The 26,263-nt window shown below is 38.8% G+C and overlaps 2 protein-coding genes and 1 pseudogene across 2 annotated transcripts; 1 reads left to right on the top strand and 2 right to left on the bottom strand.

Annotated features, from left to right (window-relative positions):
• Positions 1-264: 264 nt before the first annotated feature.
• On the bottom strand, positions 265-11,378 carry LOC5521211 (NADH-ubiquinone oxidoreductase 75 kDa subunit, mitochondrial). Its single transcript, XM_001641078.3, has 23 exons — positions 11,263-11,378; positions 10,973-11,054; positions 9,123-9,214; positions 8,592-8,699; positions 8,440-8,516; positions 7,698-7,844; positions 5,663-5,740; positions 4,786-4,904; positions 4,643-4,709; positions 4,356-4,455; positions 4,159-4,193; positions 3,823-4,083; positions 3,671-3,722; positions 3,491-3,567; positions 3,333-3,399; positions 2,467-2,529; positions 2,195-2,356; positions 1,989-2,081; positions 1,710-1,767; positions 1,315-1,426; positions 969-1,032; positions 769-903; positions 265-694 (listed from the first exon to the last, which is right to left on the bottom strand). Exons 2-23 carry the CDS (start codon positions 11,043-11,045, stop codon positions 557-559), a joined length of 2,178 nt encoding a protein of 725 aa, XP_001641128.1. The 5' UTR covers positions 11,046-11,054; positions 11,263-11,378; the 3' UTR covers positions 265-556.
• On the top strand, positions 11,373-12,627 carry LOC5521212 (39S ribosomal protein L2, mitochondrial). The gene is made up of 2 exons (XM_001640960.3): positions 11,373-11,438; positions 11,547-12,627. The coding sequence occupies exon 2, from the start codon at positions 11,552-11,554 to the stop codon at positions 12,419-12,421; it is 870 nt and encodes a 289-aa protein (XP_001641010.2). The 5' UTR covers positions 11,373-11,438; positions 11,547-11,551; the 3' UTR covers positions 12,422-12,627.
• A 6,259-nt stretch (positions 12,628-18,886) lies between these two features.
• On the bottom strand, positions 18,887-21,054 carry LOC125561021 (annotated as a pseudogene).
• Between the last annotated feature and the right edge of the window lie 5,209 nt (positions 21,055-26,263).

Here is a 26,263-nt window from a genome sequence, read left to right as displayed (position 1 = left end):
AGAGTTTTTATTAACCCCATATATGGGTAGCTTACATTACGCGGGCCAAAGTGTATATCATAATTTCACTTAGTCTCGAGACGATAAAGTATCGTCCAGACATTAGGGTTTGTTTGGTAAACCACTTTCATATAAAAAAAAAAAAAAAACTCTACACTCTACATTGCGAAAACCGAACACAACGCGCGCGCGAAATAATCCAACAAGCTCGCATGAATAACGTTGAAGCGCGCGCTGTTAACAACATGCACATGTACAAGAAGATCCAATAAAGTTTTCATTTTATTAATGTAACTCTCACCTTAATAATTACTTTACAAAAATATCTTGCAGCTAGGGGCTGCAAGAGAACCGCTCAGGCTCAGATAAAACGATGTTTGATCAGCTTCACAGACAAGTCAAACGAGCCGTGCACAAAAGAGTTGTGAAATACAATTCAGTTAGGAAAGCAATCGCGTGCCCCAGTCCACAGCACTGATACAAATAACGCGTTCGAGATATTGACAGTGATAGCGATTGATAGCACGGGTATCTGATAAGCTTGAGGGTAGTTGGCTCATTTCATTGTCTGTACTGCTTTGACACACTTGGCCATCGTCTGGGACGCACGGCTCACCGCATCCGTCATGTAGAAATCTTTTAGTTCTGCTATCCGCGGTGTTAACGGTTTCTTGCTGGGTTGTGCTTTGGAGCCCTAGTGAGATAGAAGTTATACTTAAATGGGTATGGTCAGTGTTTTCATTCATAACCGTACAGAGTTATACATACCTGTATAAGCCCAAGTGCGAGACTGAAGAAGTTGGCCTGCTCCACGTCACCATAGCGGGTCAGGTTAGGCGCAATCTCGGTCATTCGTCGCCGGATCTCTTCCTGTGTTTCATACGGCAATGTCTGGCCTGCGATCTAAAGAAACAAAAACGCGATCAACTATCATATCGACAGGTGACTCAAAGAACAATAGACCGTACTTCAGACAAAGCTCGGATGATCTTCCAGTCGTCTCTTGCGTAGGATGGAGGGGTCACAGCGCGCCTGTTGTCGATAAAAAGCTTTAGCATGCATCTCATTCATCTATTAATTGTGGGTGTTTCTTTATTTCAAGTTGGACGACAATAAAAGTTGTTTTCCAGAGCAAAGGTTTCGGTTTTTGAATAATGAATAAAGAATGGATGAATTTAAAAGTCGAAAGCCGGCTGAAAGTTTACACGTGCAATTGATGATCGAGTTTGGGCAGGTTGCGCTTCATGAGTTCGTCTCGGATGTAAACTAGCACTGCAAATGGCGGAAACGTACATCAAGCTGGGTTGGGCTTACCTCGTCTGCTGGGCGCGGCCCTCCGTGTTCACGTACGTGGCTGTCTTCTCCGTGTATGCAGCACCAGGCAGGATGACGTCAGCCATATGTGCACCGTGGTCGCCATGATGACCTGATCAAAAGATGGTAAACCGGTTCACCGGGCATAATACAACAGGCGGCTGCCAACAAGACACCAAAACCAATTTTCAAGAAAATTGGAGAATCGGTATGCGAATTCTTAAGTTTGATGGACACGAATTCTATAACTGGGGAATTCAGTCATGCACTGAAGTCTTTCTTTGTCCAGCTGAATGGCTCGTGAAGCTCATGCCAATCAGATAGATGTTTCGTTAACTTCTATAAAACCTGATGTCGAGGGAAGATCCTGTCGCACTGCAACACAAGATTCGTACCTTGATAGACAATAAAGCAGTCTTTCGGTAAGTCCTCACGCCGCAATACCTGGCCGTCCTACAGAGACGATACCAACGTATTAAGGCAACGTTCTGATTCCACATAGTTGTAGCTACAAAATTGACATGACGTGTTTTTGCGTGGACATCAATTCTTTTATGCTCTTCAGCTAGCGATTACCCTGTTCCATCTACAATGAGCATCTAAAACATGAAAATTACTTGCGCACATAGGAATCGCCAACTGCACTTAGGTATGACTTAGGTATACAAACTTACAGCTCCAAGAAGAAAAACCAGTTTAGGAACTTCTACAATGTTTTGCACACCAGGCTTGTAGCCAAGATCTAATGCGGCAACTTGACTTGCAACCTGGACGAAAAGACATAATTAACTGTTAGGCGCAGTCTTTGTCAAGCAGGTCAAATATATGGGGCATTTATAATTGGAGAGTTTATAGAGTTTATAATCGCACTTATTAATACCCCTTGCATCACGTTCAGCACTCTCCATTCTGGATCAGTTTCCTTGCGGCTCTTCAGCTTCTCCGACATTTCCGTGACAAGAGTCTGAATTGCATGCCCATCGGCTCCATCAAGCGCTTTATTGGCGACCAGAATCATCGGCTTCTTGCTCTTTAGGAGAGTCTAGCAACGCAGAGACAAATATGATAGTATTATGTGGTACAGCAATCTAGAATAAGGAATAGAGCAATCTTCATTTGACAAAAGCAGAGGAGAATAAGGTTGTACTCTACCTTAGCGAATGGGTTCTTTCCAGAGAGAATATCTTTAAGTGTCTCTGCAGTTGTACCAAGGTGCTGTCAGAAGAAGGAATTCTTAGTAAATTATTTGGAAATAATATTAGTAAGTGGAGCATTTGTCTGACTAAACAGCACAAAAAAAGCGTTTTAAAGTGCGCCATTTTCTGCTGCTGTCAACTGTTTACCCTAAGTTTTGTCAATTAAGGTTGCCTCTAAGCAACTGATAAAGAAGCAGTAACTTCTGTCTGTGACACAATCATTTTTTTGTACCCTTTTGCACTCAACTTGTATGCATAAAGCTTAAGTACCAGCCAGAAACAACTTGTCGCCTGGGTGGTGGTGGTGGTGGGGGGGGGGGGGGGGGGGGGGGTACTCAGCCTATGTTTGGGTATAGTGGTGCCGCTGGAGGTTTTGCAACCTGACCCTGTTTAGGACAAAAATTCAGACAAACCATACCCTGGTTTAGGACAACACCCTTGATTTTATGACCCTGCTTAGGACAACACCCTCATTTTTAGGACCCTGTTAGCACATGAGAGCAAGCAAGGCAATCAGATCGGGGGCAGGATCAGTGGTTATGAGTTTTAGCAAGGTAACCAAATCGGTGCCCTGCTTAGGACAGCATTGCTTAAAATTATGCACCTTGTTCAGGACAGGGAAGCCTGAAACATATACCCTGTTCAGGACAGAGAAGCCTGAAATATATACCCTGTCCAGGACAGAGGTAGAAAACCATACCCTGTCCAGCGGCAAGTCCTGGTATAGCCCATATAAGGGAGTACCCCCCTGCTTGTCACCTATAACCAGGTGTCCAAAAGGTTAGAATTATAAACGTAAATGGCCAAATACTGTATATGTACCTCATAATCATAGGTTAAATCCACCTGCGTGCCAAGAAGTCCTACTTGGAGGTCATTGTGCATCCAACTGCAAAAACAACAACACAAATTCTGGTCAAACAAGAACACAAAACAAAATATCCTGTAAAAGGGGGCCAGTAGCTGAAAATCTTTCTCACCTTTTGCGGATGCGAGCATTTATTAAGGGTGCTTCATATCGTGGATTAGCACCAACTAACAGAAGAACATCAGCATCCTATTCAAACAAATGCATTTCGATTTTTACATTTTACCCAAATATTAGTCTTTAAAATTATAAGCCTAGCTATTAACTAACAAAGAGCAAATCATTTACATACCTCAATTCCTGAGATTGTGGTATTCATTATGTAGTTTGATCTCAGATCAGTTCTGCAAATATTCATGATACAAAGTTAAGGTCCATGCAAAAATTGTGTTACAAGCACATGGAACTGTACATACTTAAATTGTACATAATACTTGTACATACCCAGCACCTTGGTTTGAAAACCCTTCTTCTGTATAGAGCCCTTCACAGTTGTATCTGTTGAAGAGATCCTTCATAGCAACAAGGGCCTCTGCATCAGCAAGACCACCAGCAATGGCAACCATCTCATTGCCATTTAGAGAAGTCATTTTCTGTGCAACAGAGATAAGGGCTTCTTCCCAAGTACATGCAGTGAGATTTCCTCGAGCATCTTTTACCATGGGAGTGGTAAGTCTTTGTCTTTTCAGGCCGTCATACGCAAACCTTGGAAGAAGATCTGTGTCAGCAGAGTTATAAGCCTTATTACCACGAAACATCACAGTTTATTGCTCTGCTTACCTTGTTTTGTCAGATATCCACTCCTCATTTATATCCTATGGGATTACAGAAGTCTGTTAAACTGATCATATTTATTGAATATCGGATAAAAAATATCAATTTTCTAATGCAGTTATCAGAGTGAACTCTTTAAAGAAAATGTAAAAAGTTGTTTTCGTGGCTGTGTTGTACTGCAATATACTCTTAACATACAGTACCTCATTCATCCTCGGGAGAATCCTCATGACCTCACCACTCCTTGTGTTGACCACTATATTGCTTCCAACTGCATCAAGGACATCAACTGAATCTGTTTTTCTTTATTAAAAAGAACAAAGAAAATCAAAATACAGAAAAGGATAAAACTATGAGTACTGTATGGCTCAAATCCTGTGAGTTCTCCTTGTCTTTAAGAGGTGTGAAACAGTAAAGTGAGGAACATATCAATGAGCATTACAGCATTACATGAATTGTATCTGGCATGCATAAATGCACCAATGACTACCTTAGTTCCCATGGTCTTGCTACAAATGCATATGGTTTGGACGTCAAAGCACCCACTGGGCACAAATCTAAAAAGTGCACACACACTTTTAATGAAAGCTAAGAGCCATATACATGATGGGACAAAGACATTTTGATGCTGACCTATAACATTTCCAGACATCTCTGACTTGAACATCTTCTCTATGTAAGTGCCGACCTGCATATCACTCCCTCGGCCAGTGGTTCCTAGATCGTCGACCCCAGCTATCTCACTGGCAAACCTGAAGAGTGCAACAGATTATTAGGATGATGAGCTTTATTCACCCTCTCGGCGTTGGAAAGTCACATGTGTTCTACGGGGGCAAAGTCCAACAAATTATAAACAGCCCCACTCAAGTTCGGACAAGTCAAGAAGTGTGTGCTTTGTACGAACAAAACATTGCGCTCATGGCACCTGTAGAAATGACTCTAGATTCCCGCAGTTATAGCAGAAAAATGGCAATGGGGGCCCTGTACAATTCTTCCATTTTGCCAGGAGAAAAAGAAACACAGAAAGATAGAAAGAATGAATAAAGCCGGGCAAACACAGAGATTCATTCAAGTGCAGCAAGGATATTTATATTTGCAGCGTGCATTTGGTTAGCAAAAATGGCAGCACAGAAGATAATCATGGTCCAAAACCTGCAGATGTCAGTAAAGGAAAGTTATTTATTTTTGGTTTAATTCTTTCCCGACAGCTAACACTAGTGTAATTTTCATAGGTTGAGCGAACAAGGTTTCAAGGGCAAGGCGTCTTTGAGCGTAGGACAGAAAGAATTTGCCTTCACAAAACAGCAGCAAAAACAGTGGACACTTCATTGCCAGTCAGGTAGATCTGAACAAGAACATGCAGCCTTAATAGATTAGAGGAAATTGGTGGTTGAAGATCCCATTCAATGCTCATTCAAGTGTGGACTTTGAATCTGTAAAACGCATGTGACTTTCCAGTGCCGAAAGGGTGAAATAAAGAGGTAAATCTGATTAACAGGGCAGAGTTTACCTGATACACCTTGTGCAGTGGATGCATCTGGTCATGATTGTCTTGACAAGAGGGCCTACATTTTTATCCTCAACAGCTCTAAAATAACAAATCATACCGTAAATCCCCCAAATCCCCCACACACCACTTCTTTCTCCACCCCGTCCCCCTCACCCACATCCCTTTCACAAATTAATTCTTATTTTATCCTCACCACACAACATACCTAACCACTACTACCACCCAGCTCTATACATGTCACAACCCCCTTTCTCCCCCCCTCATACCTATCTAACCACCCAAGTACCCCCCTACTCACATCACCTACACCCAACCACCCACTTACCCCACAACAAGCACCCCCTCATCCCTCACCCCACAAACAGCCCCATACCCACTTTACTTATACAACACCATCATACAACCCGCCACGATTATTCCAAGCCCCAACACAACACCAACACCCACCTAAGCCCCGCACACCGACACATACACTACCTCCCCCCTTACACTTTCCTGCACTCTCACCTAAAATATACATACCTAACACACCCTACACAAGCCCCACAGCACAAACCACAAACCCACAAACCAACACGTCCTACAAAACTCAAACACACCTTCTTCCCTCACCACCACAAACCGCACACAACACAACAAAACACAATCAAAATACAATAACAATACCCCTACACCACACATAACAGCCCTCTACCAACCATCCCTTCCCCCCCCCCCCCCAAATAAACACACAACCCGCCTACTTCATATGCGCCGCAACTCTCTTTACGTCACGCCACCCCCTCCCCCCCACCATACACATACATTTTATAATAACACAATCTTGTAACATCGTAATCTGATCACATCCGGTACATGCCATTATTACGTTAGTCGCACCGTGTTATCACAAGCTCAAGCTATGAAAATGCGGACCTTAGTAAAACGAAACTCCGACATAAGGTAAGCCTCACACACAAACACATAACATGTGCAACCACACGTTGGTGTATAGGAGCAAGCTGTTTAGATCGATAACAACAGTTTGAAATACACCTCAGACGCGGTAATATCTCCTGTTTCCTCTTAGCCTTTTCCTATTCCGCCCTAGTCCTCGTGTCTCATACCCTCGGTACCCATCAGTTTTTACCTCCCTAACCGCGTCTGACTAGCCATCGATCTTGCTCCCTGACGATAATCGTGGCTAGAATTAGTGTGGTGGCACATTTATTCCTAAGAGCTCTTATGATATTTCTCACATTGTTGTTTTATTTCTGTGTGTTTGTGTATCTCCTTTTATCAGCCCACCAGGTACACGCCATTCACTTCTTTCGATTCTTCGTATTCCTGCCGTTTCTGCTGCCTGTGCCTCCGCGTATTATTTACACTCAATACAGGCCATCGCATAAACTCATCGCTTATTAGCCACTATCTTAGAGCGCGCATCGTTACACAATCTCTCTTTACACGACACAATGTACTCAAGGAGCCAACTGTCCTATACTTATATAACCACTATCTATCTCCTATTTGCCATCCATTTCTTTCTTTTATACCGTATCTGCACGCCTTCATATTTTATTCCTATCACCAGCCTTGTAATTCCATTTAATTGTCTACAAGCTCACATTACACTCCACAAGATTGAACAATATGTTATCACAAGAAGTTATCAATATGTAATTATCACCTTCCTCCGAAGGTCAAACACACAGTTCTCCCCTAACATCTCACTGCTAGCCTATTTCCACCTGTCATACATAGCCACTACTCCGACCCTTACAGCCCCCAATGCAATACACCATATAACAAAAAGCTCTTACAGTAGACTGGTGCTGAGTACATTTTCCCAGAAAAAAACATTTATTACAAATTTGGCACTTAGCCTAGCTCAAATTCTGGCCACTGGGTAGCTTTTCCAAGAAAACTGGTTATCAACAAAATCATCCCTGATCCTAGCACTAGGTCCCTAAGTTTCTTTTCCCAAAAAACTCCACTTCTGTAGTTATCAACAAAGCAGTCCCTGATCCTAGCTCTAAGTTTTGTAACTAAATACCTTTTCCCAGAAAACTGGTTATCAACAAAGCGGCTCCTGTCACTGCCAAAAGCCATAGACTGATCTTGAAGGTCACACTCCCCTCCTTGGTCACAGATGGGGCAGTCAAGGGGGTGGTTCATCAACAGGAATTCCATAACTCCCTCCCTTGAACAGAATGATCCACCATTAATCTAATAAACTACTATATCAATGGTAGCTGCTGCACAATAATAAAAAAACCCTTAATAGAAGCTACAGTGACATATTTTATACATCACAACTATGTTTTTATTAGTGAAGCACACAACCTAGGCATAAAATACTTTTTACTGTAGAAAGCTTAAATCGTTAGAGTGGTAGTTTTAATCGTGATAATTATAGTATAGTTTGGTTTCCAGATACCAAAATTGGCTAGATACGTTAATTAGAAAAATACAAAAACGTTTTGAGTCTCTAGAGTACCTGATTGAGAATTAGTGTTTTATGAACATTTATACAGTATATCATAGAAATTTAATGCAAATTAGAATATGATTATAAAGGTGTTTTGTTGATGATAGTAAAATGAATTGAGGTGTTACTGACTGCCACACCAGTACATGTAATCTGAATGAAATCTGAAATCTGAAGTTGAGAAATGTTCAGAGTAGTCAAGCCATGCTGCTTGCATGTGCCCACCATCAAGTGTTGGTCTCACCAACCAAAAAGAAATCTAGGAAGCATCTAGTAATTGACAGGAGTAAATAGACTATTACTGTACCTTGCTTTGCGTGTCATAGGTGAATCTGTTTTGATTTTCATTCCCTTCATTACTGGCATTGCACAGGAAGCAACAGGCTGTTTACAGTAAACACAAGATTTAGACAATGAAGAGCCAGCCAGTCACTAGAAACACAGTTATAAAGGCCTTACCTTGATAGAACGCTCAACTTCCACAAGGCACATCCTACAGTTGCCAGCAATAGAGAGGCGGTCATGGTAACAGTACCGAGGAATCTCAACACCAGCTGCTGCACATGCCTTTTAAAACAATAGGAGAAAGACACTTGGGATTCTCACTTTGCATATAATATATAAAATGTGATAATACACCACATACAGTATGAAAAACACACATACGCTGTGCAAAAAAATCCATGGGTATAATACAATTTTTAGTTGAGAATGCAACAAGATGATGTTCAGATAAGCTGATTATTATTTCTTGGTTACAAATGATATGAAGCAATAAATGCTGAAGTTACAAGTACCTCACAAATAATGATTTGACTGATGAAGTCAAAGCATGTGTTAACATCAGTATTTAGCATCTTTTTAGCATATCATTTATCATTTGTATTTGACTTTTATGATATCTAATTTCCTACCACAGATTCAAGAGAGAGCTGTGTTTTTTAAAAGGAGGACTATACTGATCCACAAAGATGTAGCAGCAGTACGCACCTGGAGAACTGTGAATCCAGGGTCGACCAGAACACTCTTGTCATTCACAAATACTTCAACTTTTTCAGGAGCAGCAGCTGTTGATTGACGTGCTGTAAGATAACACAAGCCTTCATTATAGTTTTCATTGCTTGGATGAATCAACATAACAGTTTTCAAACCCATATGAACACCAAAATATACAATGAACATCATGTACAAGTCCTGCGCCCTGCTTTCAAAATTTCTCTGTTATTTCACCTTTAATTTCTTCTACCATTGCTTTATTTTAAGAGTGGAAAATACTCACTATGCATTTTATATATTTCTTTTCCTTGTGAGAATGGGCATGGCTAAGCCTCACAGCCCCTCCCCCCCTACCCTCCTGGTGAGTAATGACTTAACAGCACTTAAAGAAGGCCAATAATGCGATCCTTTTATGCTTCCGTACAATGCCAACTCCCTCAAAGAATCCATTTCCATCGGCTAATTCAAGCAAGTAACTGAGATGTTTCTAATAAAATATCATTAATATACCCTTAAACTTCAATCGCATTTTCTTGCAAACAAACAGATGTATTTTTAATTGTTAACAATAATAAAGGAATGGTTTAGCAACATTCTTTAACCCATTGACTCCTGGCTTTTTTGGAGCTGAATTTACAAAAAACAGACTGAAAACAGATACCTCCCCCCCTATTCTGAGTTTTATACAGCCCGTCAAAGTCAAACACAGCTGCACCTAGTCAGCGGTATCCAAGCTTTCCAACAGTACTTTGCGGTCCCCACTTTTAATCCCTCGTCGTCGTGCTGAAGCCAGCACAAGTTGATGGTTGCTTGTATTTTTCATCAAAAATACAGCTATGAGCATATTAGGAGAGTGTCTCAGGACATCATGAAGTCTTTTGGGGCATAATTGAGTGCTTTGCTTATGGATATTTGCAAGCAAAGGTGGATTCATGATGATTTTTTCTTGTTTGGCTTTGCCTGGATGAGAAAATAATTTTCTAATGAATCACTACAGCTCTCCTAAATGCTGTCTTTTCTGAAACCAAATTGATTCCAAAATTGTTTACACTGCTATTCTGGGTCTGTATGACCTGTAATTGATTCGTTTGGCTTCGGGGTGAAAAGACTTATAAAAAACCATCTGACTTCGGGGAGAGGAGTGTTGACTGGCCCTCCCCTCGTGAATTTTCCCCTGGATCTCCCAGAATGCTTTGCAATACGTAAAGACATTTTCGTGGTTGTACAATCCTTCAAGGAATGGACATTTTGTTTTGAGGCCAAAGAAATGTACCTGGAGGATCAGAATAAAGGTATCTATTTGTGTCTTGAGCTGTGTTTGCTGATCTCTCTTCCTTGTGTGGTATTTTGAGCGTTTTATTGAGAGGGGTGATTCTGCTTTTCTCTCCTTGTTCGATTTGAGATTTGTCAAAGAACCTGTGCTATTATTTGGCTTAAGATGCCAACACCTTGGTTGGATGCATATCTGCAAGACCATTTATCCCTTAGATTGATGCCTGAGTATCTTCATCTTGTTGTGTTTATTTTGCATTTATGAATTTTTTGGGTTGTGGGTACTTCCCAAAGCCGGTACAGGTCGGTTGAGGGGTCAATGTGTTAATACACCACCCGGGGAGCGAAAAGCACAAGAGACACTCTTCACACACATAATGTATTTAGCAAGTGCTAATGTCTAGAATGATACCATCTAATATTCCAGACTTCTTATAGCCCAGAAAGCCTGAATGGGGGACAACTGTAAAATTTCACTGTTAATATATCAGCCGTTTTGGAACAGCCTATATAATCTCAATATGACCAACAACACATTCTGTCTGGTAAAAGTGAATCAATATGAAGTTTACCGGAATTGATGACTGGAAGGGCACTTCTAGCATGCTTGATCACTGCTCCTCTAGTAATTGTTGGTCGCCACATAATCTATGGCTGAGAATGATGGAGAAACATAATGACTCTACAGAATTATACTTCATATAAATCAATAAGAACCTACATAACATACTTTGGTTACACATTCATTGGTTTTAAGGCAAACATGATGTACAAGATCACCAGGACTAAATAACCCCATAAGAATCGTAATGCAGTTAGACAGAACAAAGGGTGCATTAACTAGAGAATCTTTAAGCTGTACCTTTAACTGGAAGCTCGCAAATGAGCTTCTTTGGCTAATATACAAACGAGACCACTCCAAGATGGCGGCCACTTCTCTGTAACATCCGGGAGCTGAAGTTACATAACATGAGCCCACTCAGCGGACTCCACCATTAGCAGCGGCCATCTTATAAGTCGCGTTGTAAGGCAAAAAAGGTATAGTGAAAATAATTTAATTTTCAAGGACAAGAATTAACCATCCAAGAGTTGATAAACAAGAGATTGTTTTCTATGGGTCTAACTTCTGTAGTTTCTATTTTTCAGTCTCTATGGTTATGGCGAGTTTAGTAAAGCGACTCTTCATTTCCACCGGGTCGAACCCCGGCTTGGTTCCTCTGCCATGTCGAGCTACTCTCGCTAGACTGTCCGCTCACCAAAGCTTGTGTTTCTCGACGTCTTCTTCTTTAGATGGAAGGACACAATACTCGTATATGAAGGTCCCCAGAAGCATTCCCAATATTCCACTCCCTAGGTCGCTAAAAGACGGTACGGTGAGAAGACACAAGGGGAGATCTGGTCGGAACAGCTCGGGGCAAATAGTCCTCAGACATCGCGGGGGTGGACATAGTCAGAACTATCGCATCATAGATTTTATTCGAGCTCCATTATGCATTACTGGGGAGGCAGTCACACCTATCAAGGACAAAGTATTACAAGTTGGGTACGACCCTTGCAGGTCTGCAAGGATTGCACTTGTGGCTGGAAATGGTAGTAACCAGGAAAAACTAGTGATAGCGCCTGATGAAATACAAGTTGGGGATGTGATGACAGCATCGCGAGGGAAGCCAGAATCACTAGCCTTACTCAAGCCTGGTGATGCCTACCCTCTCTGTTTTCTACCTATAGGAACAGTTGTTCATAACATTGAGTTGTATCCAGGAAAAGGAGCACAGCTTGCCCGGGCAGCAGGCACCTCAGCACAACTAATTCGCAAGACCAATGAGACTGCAGTGGTACGACTGCCATCAAAAGTTGAAAAAGAAGTCAGTAGCAAATGTTTGGCATCTGTAGGTAGAGTGTCAAATATTGAACGCAAGAACCGAGTTATTGGTAAAGCTGGAAGGAACAGGTGGCTTAATAGAAGACCAAAAGGACAAACTGGTATGGACAGAACTCATTGGAAGAAGAAGAGGGTGTGATACCCATGCTGCATCACCCAAGTCCCCAAACTTGTTCTAATGTCTTAGCTCACTACAGTAAGAAAACAATGACGTCATGGCTCAAGAAAAAAAAAACTAGATTGAGACTATTCCTATCCTGCCTTGCCATTTTAAAACTATTGTTCTTAAAAAAAAATGGGAGTTGTGATATTCAGATAAGACTAAATAAATAACAACAATTTAAATTTTCCTCGATTTATTTTTTATCAATGCATACTTTTGTTGTTAAGCACAGGGGCTCATAAGTAGGGGCAATCATCTGTATCATGTAAGTGTCACGGCATTTCCTAGGATCAGGCTATTTTTAGACGTGCGGATTAGCCAATCAGATGGCAGGGCGGAAAAATTGACTTTGTCTCAAGGAATCCAAAATGGCGGCCGAGAAGGGGAAAAACGACGCTTGCTTTTCAAAGTCTTCCTACCTCGTCATATGCCATCTTATTTCTGAATCCTTTTTGTCACAAAGAAAGAAACATTTTTTTACTAGCCTTGGACGATTTATTTCTCCATAAGTGGACTCAAACGTTGTTACGAGGACATTTTTTTCTTGCTCTTGCAAAGCAATATAAATTCGGAAATAAGTGATAATTTGTTTCGATCTCGAAATTCTCTCGCTGAGAGGCCATATTATCATTCATAAGGTGTTTGATACTGCCAGTTAACTAACAATAGTGTAAGAAGTAACATACGGAAGTTTATGTCTTGTTTTTTTTTTTACATTTACATTAAACCAGCTCTTCAAAACTGTAAGTAAATTGTGTTTGTATAAGAAAGAATTTAGTCATGATGCGCATGAATATCAACATTCATCACCTGCCCAGGACTTAACTTGCCCTGATTTGGTAAGAAATTGTAAAAACCTCTTGGCAACTGACCTCTTGGCTGTCCAAAAATCATAATAAGATTTAAAATCATTGCAAAAAAGGCCAGGAGTGTATTAAAGCATGCATATATGTCATCCTGGCTCGAAATAATACTTGCCATCATTATAGTAATGGACATCACTATAGTAATGGCCCTAGTAAAATCTTTCAAAAAAGTTCTTGATGGAACGATGATGCTGTCACTCAAACAGTTTCAGACTCTTTCAAGATGGGACGCTAGCACAGTCTATTATCCGTGCAGTTCGGCAACCATGGACAGCTGTTTCGTCCTTATTAGACTGGTGCCAATGTGTGTATGCTAGTGTGCTTTTAAAGTCCATATTTATGTATACATACTCGCAAGGATAGTTTGGCTATCCGACGGAGTTTTAGACTAGCAAAGGTCGCATGCGTGATCCGCACAATTGGCATCACGCTAGCCCGGTCGCATCTCTAGATCCCACATGGATCTAAGCTGTGGTTTAAAGCACTTCGTTCGAGTCGAAGTCGCCCTGCAGTGTTTTTGCCGATGAAGTTTAACTGAGGCAAACCGGCTATGCCATGCTGACGAGTCCTACATAAGGACGAAACAGCTGTCCATGGTTGCCGAACTGCACGGGTAATAGACTGTGCTAGCGTCCCGTCTTGGCCCGACTGGTGCCAATGTGTGTATGCCAGTGTGCTTTTAAAGTCCACCTATATAGTACCAGAATGTGGGGAAGTTGATTGCCCCTACTTATGAGCCCCTGGTAAGCACACACATATTAGAAAAAAAAAAATGGGATGCTTGTGCTGTTTTACGTAGGTCTCAAGACAATTTTCAAATTAACATAATTTACTGTTCTTACACATGGGTGTTTACTGTATAAACTGACTCCTACAGATATTTCTTTGATTATGAACAGGAATCTTTATTGCTAACTCTATAACAGTTTCAAAATTTGAGTAGAAGTACCAGCAAGGTACTTTGTGTTACCCCAAAAACCTTCCCAGGCTCTTTTTCTTAGCAGATTTTTCACTAAATTAAATAAAATGGACCTTAAGATGCAATAATGTAATGTTTGGCTTACTTTTTCTAAATCTTAGTTCAGTTAAACAATTATTTTCGAAAAATCCGACGTGGGTACCCTGTGGTTTTTAACTGTAGTAACTCGACCACGCCTTAGCGCCATACCCAGAGCTTTTAGAAGCGTAAACATATATTTTTGGAATCACTATGGAAAGAGCTTTCAGATGATTATTTCGCGAGTCAGCGGCTTCACGTAGGCTATCAGATGATATATGTCTCCCAAAAACTCCGAGGGGGGGGGGGGGGGGTTCACTTTCTGGCCCACGGACTAAAACATCATGATACAATCATCATGGTACAAACAAGGCTCCTGGTACAAACCATTCCCATTCCCGCTATCACTTACGGTCATTGGAGTCATGAGTTTGGCTCCCCAACTTCATCGTGTCCAAAGGTAAGAGAGAGCGATGTTTTTTATATTTTATTTCTTCGGTTTACTTTATCAAATATCCAATTCTCCAACATCTATTACCAGGAAATGCGAGGAAGTAGAGGCTAACAGGAAATTGAAGCTGATATTGGGCTATGAGGCACTCAAAGTGAAGTCACCCACGAGGGAATGCGAATGGATGACTCGAATATGGCTTGACTTCTAACTGCCTCGAAAACTCGACAAAGTTTAAAGAAATCTCAGTTTGACAACGGCACTGTCTGCATCATTGCTCATCAGAAATGTGTTGTCTACTCTAAGGTAAAATGGTTACAATATTTTCATTTTTTAGTCCAATAACAGGTCGCCTAACCGTACGGTTTAGTGAACTGCAATATATGTACTGTCGTTAGGCCTATTACTAGAAGTTCTCGTAAAGAAGTGAAGTGCTCGAGCTCATAGATTGGTTGGTCATTCAATTGCAAGGGTTAAATTTATATTCTTTAGGATTTGTGTGGGGCAGTTCGCACGTCTTCCAAAAGCCAGATTTATGCAAGACCCCTTAAAAAAAATGTTAACAGAACAAGTTCTCTTTGGTATTTTTAAGTGATGCCTAATATATAGATTTAGGCACTGCCTAAAAGCGGAGCCAGCATTGAACACCTTTTGTGTTGACTGATTGAGGTATTTTTGGGGGATCTAGGATCCTGCTGTTTACTGAGATTTATTTATTGTACCAACCAAATGGATCCAGGCCTTATTCAATAATTTAAATTATGCAGTACATCAAAGTTAACAAACACAATTCCTGGTGTGAATATGGCTGTCAAAGTTGTCAAGAGTCTAATGGTAAATTCTCATGTCCCATCATAGAAGTTCCATTATAAAGATTTTTTTTAATCAAAACAATACTCCGACAAGCTTTGCCCTTGTGCAGAATAGGTCACGGATGTAACAGCATTCCAGAGATTTGAAATAATATATTTAGACTGTTTAGATGCCATACTGTAATTTTTATGTATTGATTTAGTGGCGATTCTCTCCTTCATTGGACCGAATATTCAGAAAAATGTCTGGAAATTAAAATCCAAAAATATATCTCCTTTCATGCATTACATATTGGTGCACCCACCATTTACTATATAGTGGCCAACAAACTTTAAAGGTTTGTTGAAAAAAATATAACAGTAATGAAAATAATTTGATTGAGCATTTCTTGACATTTTCCCTTTCCCATTATCTTAACCCTTTCATCACCACAGGCCTCTAAAGAGGCCATGTCTATGCTATCCAAGCTATGTGAACAGAATTCTATTATTGAAAAAGAACAAGGTTGTTGCTAGTGTTATAAAGTTTAAGTATCTAGCCCTAAAAAACCCTTCCCTTAATAAAAGTTCCATTAAAGTACATTTGTAAAGCTACATTCTGACAAGCTTTGTCCTTGCGAAGAACAAGTAATGGATGAAACAGGATTTCAAAGATAGAATATAGTGTCAGACACAATTTTAGATAAGTGCAATACTGAAGTTTTAATGTACCATTTTAAGTGGTGATTTTCCATCCCCATGGGAATTAATATATACAAATATACATCCAGTAATGCATCATATTTTGGTGTTTTTAGAAACCCTGGATCCAACCATTTTAATGAAATAAATCTAAACCTTTAAAATAAATGTAATGGAAAAGAGACTTGGAAAGGAAATCCTAAAAAGAAGATATAAGTGAAAGTACTAAATGAAAATTTCTAATTTCAAAATCAAATCTGTTTATTAATTTATTTTTGGTGTAGAGGGGAAATAGCAAAGAGCATCAATTGCATAAAAATAGTCAACAGGGAGAAGGAAAGGAAGAAATATGACTCTTCTTTAAATGTTTGAAAAGAAAATATAATAACAATAATGTGATAATTATATCCAGTACTTTCCTAAAATATCCCCTTTCCCATATCTTTAGGTTAATAGAAAACTGTTTTCGCTACAGATTTTTTTAATATAAAAAGCAAAATTATGTTTTTAGTTTTATATAATATAAGTATCTTGTTCTAAAAAAACCTATTGAGTGTGTACTGCTAAATCACATAGTAATGCCCTAGTCATTTTGAGCCCCCTCCCTTATGGTCCTGGGGAAGTCAGGGGTTAATGTGAGGTTTTAGATTACTTTTTAACCAGAATATATCAAGAGGGGTGGTGGTATTGACTGTTTTTGACTCTAAACTTGGAGACAGGCTTTTATTAAAGTCTAATCCTCCACCCTTTCCTGGGACCATGTGTGTGGGGGTATCAAATGACTAGTGAATAAGAACTCCCTACTGTCTTTCAGACATGTCTTTCAAGACATGGTTTTCAATTCTCATGTCTTCCAGTCTTTAGCATTCATCTTGGCCCTCAGGTAGTCCCTGGTTCATAAAAGAGTGACTTTTCTTTCAAAACAATCTTTTCATCAAGACATTTATAATCTAACTAATTTCCACAAATATTTGAAAAAAAAAATAAACACATGAGATGTAAGATGCAGACAATAACAATACATATTGGCAATAGGGGTTGAATTTTGTTTTGTTTTTATCCTCGGTAAGGAAAATTTCTCTTGTAAGTTGAAAAAGTTGCTGTATCTTCTAAGGATATGTATCTGTTAGGACTAAGAGCACAGGATATAAAGACAAGAACAGTCTTCTTTACCAGTATATGACAAATGCAACACGATATTGGTTAGCCTTTATGAAATATTCAACAGAATCAAGAATGAAGATAGAGAATGTCAAAACAAAAGGTGTTATGCTCATTCTCAAAGCAAACAAAAAGTACAACAAAAAGCCCAATAACTGTCATATCCTCAATAGACAATAGAAATCGTCATCTTAAACTCACCTTGCATTTTGTCGCTTTCTTGTGGTTGTGTTCGCTTTTTAATGTGAACTATTACTTACTTAAATTTACTAGCAAAAACCAGACATATCCTTACATAAATCTTGGCGTGAATGAATGTTAGTAGATCTCCTCTAGTTGACTTTATCCTTAAGTCACAAAATTTGAGGCAAAAAGAAATAATCAACACATGACAAGAACTTTTCCCTTGCTCCGTGCTTGTATTTAGCCGCCATTACGGGGCTGTGTGAGGCCAGGGAGTTGCGCGGCTGACTGACTGGCTGGCTGGCGAGTGACACCACAGGGTACTCGCGCAATGACCACAAAACCAAGTCGCCTAGTTATACCATATTTCTATACCTATGGAGCTCCGCTCGTGGCCTACGGCCGCGCTGGCCCCGCTAATAACAAACTAAACTATATTTTGCGCTCCTCATGTAGTCAGCGCCAAATGATGTCTGCACCTTTTACCACATGGATTTGGAATCTGTAGTTCTGCAGGAATAAGGCCCATCTCATTATTCGCCGGCTTTCGGTGTTGGCTTGTTGTATATGAGTTAGAGGCATATGGTCCGTTTGCAGGATGAATTCTTTGACATAAAGGAAATCTTTGAATTTCTTCAATGCAAATACGATTGCCAAGCATTCTCTTTCTATTACTGCATAATTCTTCTCTTGCTCCAGTAGTTTCCGACTTGCGTATCGCACAGGGACTGTTCCATCCTGGTGTATTTTCATAAGCACAGCTCCAACTCCTACATCATGCATCAGCTTGTCAATAAACGTCTTGGTAAAATCTGGTAGGCGGAGGATAGGTGCTTGTCCTGGGTTTTCCTTCACTTTTGTGGAAGGCATCTTGCTGCTTATGTCCCAATCTACTTTGTTTGGGTGCCCTTTCTTTGTGAGATCTGTGAGCGGAGTAGCCACTTGAGTGAAGTTCGGGATGAACTTTCTGTAATTCCTTTAAGTATCACTCCACAATTACTTCTGGCCGCACAAAAGACTGAAAAGTAACGTCGTGATCACCTCTTGAACTAACACTTGGTCAACAAAGGACAAAAAGAAAAAATAGGCTCGCAATGCGTGCATGTAGCTACTGCAATGTTGCTAAACTAGACACACTTGATGATGTAGATGAGCTTTATTGAATGGCGATTGTTTTCTCATTAAACTTTTGTTCAGTCTAAAATTGTTTGGATATTTTTGTGTGTGTGATGGGGGAAGGGGGGGGGGGGGGGGGGTTGTAATGCCATTGTCCAGTGCTTAGTGATTTAATCATTTGACACTTGTAAACATTTATTATATAACTTATATCAACTGGAACGTTTACAGCAAATATCAATTAGCCATAAAAATACGTTTATAAACATTTGGCTAAAAGTTATTTTGAATTTTGAACAATGGAAGTTGATATTGTTGTGCAACGGTGGAGGCCCAAAAACTTGTAGAAAACTATGTTGGGCATTCACTTTAATCTAAACGAATGTGAATAAAACGTGAACAGTACATATCAAAGTCCAAATAGATCTTCAGTATATGACGTAAGGGTTTTGTGGGCATTTCCTTTTATCTAAACGAATGTGAATAAAACGTGAAGAGTACATATCAAAGTCAAAATAGATCTTCAGTCAAAACGTAAGGGTTTTGACATAATGTTCTCAGAATCGTGTTACAATGTAATAAACTGAAATTATGTACTTTCGAGGCTTTATCAGCTATCATTACTTGTTTCCCTGCTGTCAATAGAAGACTTTTTATTTCAGTTGTATCAATATCGCTCGAAGCCCTGGTGCAGTTGACAATTGATAAGAAACTTTGAATAGCATCATTGAAACAGACGTAAGCGGCTGTTTCTTTCTCGCTTTTTATCATAATACTGCAAACTACTTTTTCTTGACAAAGAGATTTGAGGGTTGTCATATGACAATGTCCACATGTAAACATATCTTCTTCTGTGTCATCAAGCTTGGTGCAAATGTGGTTGCAGATTAAGCAGGACCTGTTTCACTTTACCTGTCTAACGCCGATAATTTGTCCCTTTAAGAGGTTACTTTGGATTTCCGGTGTATCCAAGTTCAGGTTGATATTTTCGTCTATTTCCTTGATTGACGTGTTCGGGTATGTGTTCACATATTTCTCATCTTGATAAACTCTAACGGTGAGGTTTTGGAAATGGTATGATTTACCAGCAACTACCTCTTCGATCTTGTCTACCCATAAAACTAATTTTATGGAGTCACTCTGATCTGCTAAGAAACTGTCGATTTTGTAAGTTTCATTGTTGTCCTTTATTATCTTTTGCTTGGTTCGTCATGATTTTGCCTTTGAGATCGACCTTTGTGTACTTGTTGCTACCAAGCGCCTGTTCTATTGTAAGCAAGTGATCATCGAGTGAATTATTAAACTCAAAGTGGACCTCCTTAGATTGTACGATTTGGGCATTTTTGTCGATCGTATATTCTTTGTCCTTCTTTTTCAAAGCTTCTAACTTAACAGGACTTTTAGCTTGGAAGTGTGGCTGAAGAGTCTTTCTTTTCTTGGGAGAATAACATACCATCTGGACAGTATCCGTTGATGAAGTTTGCAAATTGAGTTTAAAACAGCTGGTTCTTTTCCTGTTATTTGCTGTTTTTACTTCTGTTAACTCCTGAATTTGACCTTCAAGAGCTGCATAAATAAAATTAAGAATAAAGTGTAAATAAAAAAATATACTTATGTGTATAAAAATATTTCCTTGTAAGTAAAAATATTCAAATACCTATTTTATCTATATTTGACTGACTGTTTACGGCGATAATCACTAAGAGTTATTTTGGGATATATAGAGAGAATAAGTTAGGGGTGCACGGAGAGATTGTGTTTTCATTTAGTTTGCAATTCTATTTTAGTGAAATAGAAAAGACTTTGCTCTCGACCAATAGAAATGCTGACTAAACCAAGTGTAACTTGTTTTCGACACTCGTCCACTCTAAATCATTTGTTAACATTATGTTGGTAATATGTATTGTTGGTTACTTGTAGGCGTGTCCTCGTTTTTTTCTGTTGACAAGACAAAAAAAAATGTTATTTAAGAGAAAATGCCTGATATTCCTAAATGTGTATCTTACGCTAAGGTAAAAAATTGCAGTTAGTGATATTCCAGTTCATCTTACCTTGATGTAGTTGGCGATTCCATGTTGGTTCCAACTATAAATTGGAATAAAGTAAAATAACAATAATAAATAAAAACGTCATAGCTGTGCGTTCATGACACTTAGTGTTACTGAGTACTGTTGGAAAACGGATGATTGCTGTATAAAGATTGTGTAAAACAAGTTCTGTTATGTCAGAATCCGGGATACTATACATTATTTATATACTAAATTGTAAGCAATGCACAAACTGCTTTATGATGATCAGAGAAGTAAGTCTCTAATGGATTGGCTTTTACACTTTCTGGGATATTTGTGTAAATGTGATCTATGCATGTTTTATTATCTGTAGTGTAGCATGACATCAGCTGCCTGTAATGTTCTCTAATTACAAAAATATTGTAAAGAGATGCTCTCTCTGAAATATTTAACCAGTCAACATTAAAATAAATATTAATAAAATAATAATAATTAATTAATATTTTCAGGGCTGTCAATGGCAACATTAAAATTGCCTCCAGAGTTATGCATAAAGTTCTTAGAGGAACAGCAGGGGAGCGGTATATAGCAATAACAGTTATATGTGGGGCTATCATTAGTCTATTGACTGTTACCTCTATTCTATTGCGATTATAGGAATATGGATACCCAGGATAGTAATCAATACGGCTGTATATTGCGGTCCCACCATATGGTCTTTGATTGTGATTGATGTCGCATCGTTACGAAATAAACTGTAGTTGTCAATACTATACATGTCATTGTCATCTGTTTGGGCAAATCGTGTTTCTGAATTGTGACATCTGTACTTAAGTAATTCAAGTCTGCACGTATATCATTGATGTGTTTATGCAAAGATCGGGCATTCAGAAAACATATCTTAATAGCTGATTCTTTAGCATCATATATAGGCGAGATGCATAAATCAAGATTATTTCCTTCTGTTCTGAGCCGTGCCATTTCCTCTTGGACAGCTGGATTGACAGCTATCTTATCTTCACAGAGTTGAGTGATGTGCAGACCTTCAATAGTTTTCACCCTTAACTTAACCCAACATAATGAATGTGAGGTATGGTTCGTCTTGTTTCAAAGTTAACCACTATTTGACTTTCAGTGTCACCTTGTGATCTATGAATTGTTTTTGCAGCTGCAGGTCTAAGAGGAAATTGTTTCCTAACAACTTGTACAGTTCCATTTCTTTCAACTGCAAATTGTGTTGTGACAGGTTTGATTGGAGTCCATGAGGGATCAATATTATTGACATAAAGCTGTCTATTTTTGTACCTTGTTTTCACACCAACATCTGCATGGTCAGACTTTACCCAGATTATGCCAGATGGTCGACCAGAGTGCTGATTAACTTGTATAAGTTTAATCACATTACTAGCACCATTTGCGTGACAAGTGATTGTTATGCCATATAAGGTCAAAGGTGTATACTATATAATTATCTGAATTAAAGAATAAAGTTTAGTCTACAGTACGAATCGAAGTGAGCAGTTGTCTTGTTGTATGCTGAGCTAGAGATATTCCAAAATCAGATATCTTAATAAGATGTAGCACGTGATAGAAGAATTCTCTCTGTTCTTTATTCAGCATCTGCACCATATTTCTATACTCGTCATCTTCTAACTCATGTAGTATTAATGGCTCAGTGGTATCAACTGATGGAATCCCTATATCATCTGACAAATTGTAATTCTCATTGAAGTCAGGATGCAAGTCCTGATCACCTACAGCATTGTTTAATGCTGCTCAATATTCTGAGTACAAGGTGCTATTGTGTCATAGCTTTCTTCTAATGCATTGATATCCGCTGTATCTCATCAAAATCATCATTACATACAGCATACTGCTCCATTTACTTGTCAATTAGTTTAGCTATTGCTTTGTATCGCTGTTGATAAGAGGAACAAGACCAAAGTTAGTCTGTTTCTTTATTTCTCCATGATGTAAAAAGCATTATTAACTCACGGTAATGCTTTTCTGGTTCTGCTTCCTTTTTGAACCACACACTTATAACCCTTGCTTTTTTTCCTTTTTTTAGTTATACTAGATTCATTTTTCAGACTAAGCAAATTCATCATCATCATTTTCAAAATGATCAATAAATCTCTCTGACTGAAAACCATCAGGGTCCTTTTCATTTGATGGCTTTACATATGGCTTACCAGTATTATCATACCAGGCAGCCCAGTCTGCTAGTGTCAGTTTCTCTAGTTTTGCTGGTCGCTTGCAATATCTTTTAAGCAAACCACTTGTATATATTTCCTCACAATCATCATCCATTTCTTTTATATCATTCAGTGGCTTCAAAAGCTCAACTCTCTCCTCAGGAGGTGATGTATTAATTAATACTATATCCCTGGATGACTTTCTTATTGGCAGTTGCAATACAGTATAAACAGCTTCTTGGGCACTTATTTCAACATTATTCACAAATCTACTACCAATATCCCTAACTTGTTGCTTAATAGAGGAATTGCCATTTCTAGCTTCAGTGCAAGCTTCCCGTAGCAGATCACTCATTCCTTTTTGTCCCTTTTGAAATGTAGTTTACTATATAAACAGCACTTCCTTAAACATCAAGTACAAATTGGATATCCATGTTAGCCCTCCAAGCCTTTAGGCAATTAGGATTATAGTTGTTGATCCTTATAGTTCATCAGGATTTCTCTTCAAGAATACAGTGGGAGCATTTATTGATGTACTTATAGCAAGGAGATAGTTTTCCTCTGTCACTTTAAGATCAAAGGAAATGTCTTCACGTAATGCCCTTAGGAACTTGAAACCCTCATCATAATGAATCAACCTATCTATTGCACCTGCCTGCTTTAACTGATTTGCATTAATATTTCTATTATTCCCCTTACATTTTCTGAGTGCAATAGTCGCCTTGCCTAGAAGAATTTTCATTTCCATTTTTTTTGCCTTGAAAAAAATGTTTTCAACACACATAGCTGCTCTTCTATCTGACCTTTTCAACTCTGATTTACAAATATCACTATAATAAATTTGCTTTTTTAGAGCTCTTGCTTCACCGAGAAATATTCCTGGATATGCTAGTTCTTCTGATAATTAATCCCTGAATATACTTCAGGGCCGATTACCTTCTCCTGGTGCAACATTCAATACATGCTGCCGTTCATTGTCTTCGAAAAAGTCAGTCGATGTTAACATAGTATCAGTGGCACCAGCAGGTATTTCGTCTCCAGTTCCTCACAGTCGCTGCTTTCAATAGATATTGATAATTGGTCACAAGTGCTTTCATAAACATTCTGATGCTGCTCAATTTCTTTAGCATATTGTATAGCCCACTGTGGATTAAAAGCAATTACTATTACTCATTAACCACTCATTCGCTGCTTGTAATTTTTTATTTGGTCTTATATTCAATGGCAATGCTGAACTTTTATATTGCAGCTTTCTTTTTAAATTTACTTTAATTGTGTGATCCTGACTTGATAAGCGTGGTAACATACTGACCGTATTAGCTACATCAGCAGGAACATTAACTATATTACCATGAATGTTTAATTGTTTTCCCCTGGGGGCTTGCATCAGCTTTTGAAAAGCAATCCTAGGGGCTAGTAATCGACATTATAATTCATTCAAATAAAAAAATGTTGGCTTTTCTGGAAATACCAGCCCATTGAAAGTAGCACATGACAGGATGTCATTATTGATTAAATGGCTATTGCAAGTTTTGCAAACCCACTCGGTATCTCTAATGCTTCTCTTATTAGAAAGATATCTACTAATATCAGGATTTGACTCTCGGAGATACTTAGAATTTATAACACCATGCCTATATAGCTGATCACAACAACTACAAATGTACAAGGGCCCCTCTGCAACCAAGTCATGGGATTTTGAAATAGCTGTTTGTATACTTGTCTTTTCTGCAGATGACATTTTTGATTTGCAAAGTCTTTGATATTCCTATACCTAAGGGATGGTATTTGGTAGAAGTTTACACAATAGGACAATAACCCTGTCTACTTTCATGGAGTCCCCCCCCTCCCTCAACCTGGAGAGATGATGCTTCTTCTTTTCTGCCCGAATTAGTGTTGTGATATGGCATTTACAATAAAACTCGAGTTTAGCTTTAGGCGGAGCTGGGCGAAGGCGTTCACCCCATCTGTCTAACTTTTTATTTTTATACCATTTAAGATGGTTCTTTTTATTTTCACACAAAATTAAGTGTTACATAGGTTTTTTTTTTCTTTTTTTTTCATTAGAGATATAATATTACTCTTCTTTTTCTTTTTTTCTTTCTTTTTATATTCATATATATATTGAGAGGGAGAGGAGAAAAAAAAACTAGAGTTGCATACCAAGGGGGGACAATGCTTCGGTGCGGGCACCCTAGAATAGCTTGAGAGCTAAACGGGCTAGGGTGCACTTAAATGTTAGGGAAAAATCCTAGTTTGGAGATCTGGAGGCTGTGTGCACAAGCAAGAACGTACTAGAAAAACACAGATATAGAGACACGACAAGGATACAACAAGAATACAAGCTGGTACAAGCAGAGCGGAAACAGTAAAAGACAAAAGGAAGGAAGGAATATATGGCCAAGAATTAGGTGATAGTATGGGTTACAGGTGAAGATGTGAGTAGGTTAATATGTGGCGACCATGTCGCCTGATAATTTTTTTTTTTTAAGGATTTCAAATTTAGGTCTTTGTTATTTTTGATGAGTTCGTTCCAAATTTGTACACCTCTAAATCTGATGTTGAATTTCCCGTAGTTGGTTCGTGCTTTAGGTAGGGTGTAACTAGATTTGGCAGAAAGTCGGGTGTTGTAATTGTGGGAAATTATATGAAAGAAAGAGTCAAAAGTTGTGGGGAGAGTTCCAGCGTGGTATTGGTACAAAAATAGCGCTGTGTGGAAGTAAACTATATCTTTAACCTTGAGAAGTCCTAGTTGTTTGAAGATGGGGGAAGATGAGGCATCGAATTTAGAAAAAGTCATAATTCGTATCGCACGTTTTTGCATTCAAAAGAGAGGTTTCAGTGTTGTACTTTAGGTGTTGCCCCATATTAAAATTCCGTACGTTATATGGGGTAAAACAAGTGAATAATATAGTTGTTTCAAAATGTTAATGTTGACAAAGTAACGTATCTTTGAGAGTGCTCCTAGATTACGTTTAAGTTTTTTGCAAAGCTCCGTTATGTGGCATTTCCAGTTAAGATGTGAGTCAATCATTATTCCTAATATTTTATGTGTTTTTCTGATTTGATTGGTTTATTGTTTATCTTTAGTTTTATAGGATGAGTTACTTTTTTCTGAGGAGAATGGAATAACACAAAGTTAGTTTTATCTATATTTAGAGAGAGTTTATTGGCACAGAGCCACGTATATATATATGTTTTAGTTCGTAATTCACGGTAGATTCTAAATTGGTTAGGTTTTTGTTTGAATAGAATAAATTGGAATTATCTGCAAATATGTTAAAGTTTGGGAGGAGTTGTTAAAGTCGTTAATGTATAGTAGAAAAAGAACCGGACCAAGCACAGAC

This window comes from Nematostella vectensis, chromosome 2 (assembly GCF_932526225.1).
Source record: "Nematostella vectensis chromosome 2, jaNemVect1.1, whole genome shotgun sequence".
Taxonomy (NCBI): Eukaryota; Metazoa; Cnidaria; class Anthozoa; order Actiniaria; family Edwardsiidae; genus Nematostella; species Nematostella vectensis.
This window is presented reverse-complemented; position numbering and strand designations above follow the sequence as displayed.

Bases quoted from the DNA above. Each gene is read 5' to 3' on its own strand.
- LOC5521212 (XM_001640960.3), top strand. From the start codon at position 11,552: ATGGTTATGGCGAGTTTAGTAAAGCGACTCTTCATTTCCACCGGGTCG.
- LOC5521211 (XM_001641078.3), bottom strand. From the start codon at position 11,045: ATGTGGCGACCAACAATTACTAGAGGAGCAGTGATCAAGCATGCTAGA. The intron at 2,357-2,466 runs GTAGAGTACAAC...CTGCGTTGCTAG, and splicing joins GAAAGAACCCATTCGCTAAG to ACTCTCCTAAAGAGCAAGAA. The intron at 2,082-2,194 runs GTATTAATAAGT...CTTTTCGTCCAG, and splicing joins TGCTGAACGTGATGCAAGGG to GTTGCAAGTCAAGTTGCCGC.